The following is a 1,694-nucleotide window of genomic DNA, read 5'->3' as shown; positions in this document are numbered from 1 at the left end:
CTATCTCTTCAATCTATGCAATCGCGCTGGTTTTTCTCGCCAGGCTTATATACTAAAAAAGAGGGCGCCTCGAACAAATTAGAGTTGCCAGGAAAGTTCGTGATCCTTCGAGAAATTCCAGGGCGCATGCTCCCAGAATTGCGTGACTTCCGCTGTCGTAACAATATTATTTTTAATGTGATCCGAGACTTTTAGACGAGTGTATTAATGTTCGATCTTGTAAGTTATTGATGTCTTTCAACAAAAGCTGTTATAAAGAAATACTAAGCCACTAAAGATAATTCTGGAAATATATGTCGTCATTTAATTAATATTAACATACACTCTCCAACAGTATATCATGAAATGTTTGTTAATATATGCTACAGCTGCACAGCATTATAGTTAATTGCTTTTCATTTTGCCGCCCCCAGTGGCACAGCAGTATGTCTGCGGACTTGTGCCGCTAGAAACCGGGTTTCGATACTCGTGATGGGCGGAGCACAAATAGCCTTTTGTGTAGCTTTGTGCTTAATAACAAACAACAACTTCATTTTACTGTGTTTCAAAATACGATCATGGATATTTTGTTTGTGTCCACAATGATATCATAGCAAATGAATTCATTTGGAAATTTAATAAAACATTATTTTTATACAACCACATTTGAAATTTTGTATGTAAAATTGATATTGGATTTTATTAAATCATGGCAGTTCAAATATTTTTCTCTCTCACCTAGTGGTCTATACTAGAATTAAGGTTGAATAATCAAGCATCTTGGTTGTGTGAAATGTGATTGATTTTTAAATACGCAATAAATGTTTATAAGAGTAATAAGAAGGTTTAAAAGTAAAAATGGCTAGAAATGAGGAAAAACATTTTGCCAGGCTTAATCGTTTACTTTTAGAACGTGAAAACGAAGGTGAATTTTAACTGTTTTAGGCCTAAACCTTTATTTATGTTTTTGCTTGAGCATTATCAATATCAGTCACACTTGGGAAGTTTCAATTGTTTAATAACTAGAAAGAGACTAACATAAACTGACAAAAAAATTTATGAATTTGTTAACCTCATGTTGGGCTTTGGATATGCTTTTGTCTGTTTTTAGATGTGTTAAAAAAGAAATAATGGAATCCTAGACTTGAATATTGGACAAATGAACTCGGACAAACAGACCTTCCGACTATACAACAGTCCTCCCATAAGTTGGGTTATTCCCAACCAATTCTATAAAAGTGGTATTGACACCTCCCTTTAAGTTTTGTAAAATATTTAAACAACATTTTCAAAGATTTGAATTTAAATTTTTTTATGTTTATGTGAATTGCTATGTGTTGCAGCATGAGTTTTAAAGTAATTTGGTTTTGGAATTAATTACAGTTATACCACACTGAACATTACTAGAAATAGTCACAATTTTTTTTTACTGATACATACATAGATACATATACACAAGCTACATCCATTATAGTAAAATTTGTAATATGTAATATTGTCAGTTGTAATAATATTATCAACTGTAGTAATATGTAACATTGTAAATTGTGGTAGTATGTAACATTGTTAATTGCGGTAATATGTAACATTGTTAATTGCGGTAATATGTAACATTGTTAATTGCAGTAATATGTAATATTGTCAACTGTAGTAATATGTAATATTGTCAACTATGGTAATATGTAATATTATCAACTATAGTAATATGTAGTATT

The 1,694-nt window shown here is 31.1% G+C and overlaps 1 protein-coding gene across 2 annotated transcripts in view; it reads left to right on the top strand.

Annotated features, from left to right (window-relative positions):
- The first annotated feature begins 754 nt into the window (after positions 1–754).
- LOC106458578 overlaps positions 755–1,694 on the top strand; it is a 13,248-nt gene continuing 12,308 nt past the window's right edge. For both annotated transcript variants that reach the window (XM_022384846.1, XM_013918099.2), the window contains exon 1: positions 755–904. In XM_022384846.1, coding sequence (XP_022240554.1) covers positions 838–904 — 67 coding nt within the window. In that variant the 5' untranslated portion in view covers positions 755–837. The remainder of the gene's footprint in view (positions 905–1,694) is intronic.

The sequence above is a fragment of the Limulus polyphemus genome, unplaced genomic scaffold, assembly GCF_000517525.1.
Source record: "Limulus polyphemus unplaced genomic scaffold, Limulus_polyphemus-2.1.2 Scaffold488, whole genome shotgun sequence".
Lineage (NCBI taxonomy): Eukaryota > Metazoa > Arthropoda > Merostomata > Xiphosura > Limulidae > Limulus > Limulus polyphemus.
This window is presented reverse-complemented; position numbering and strand designations above follow the sequence as displayed.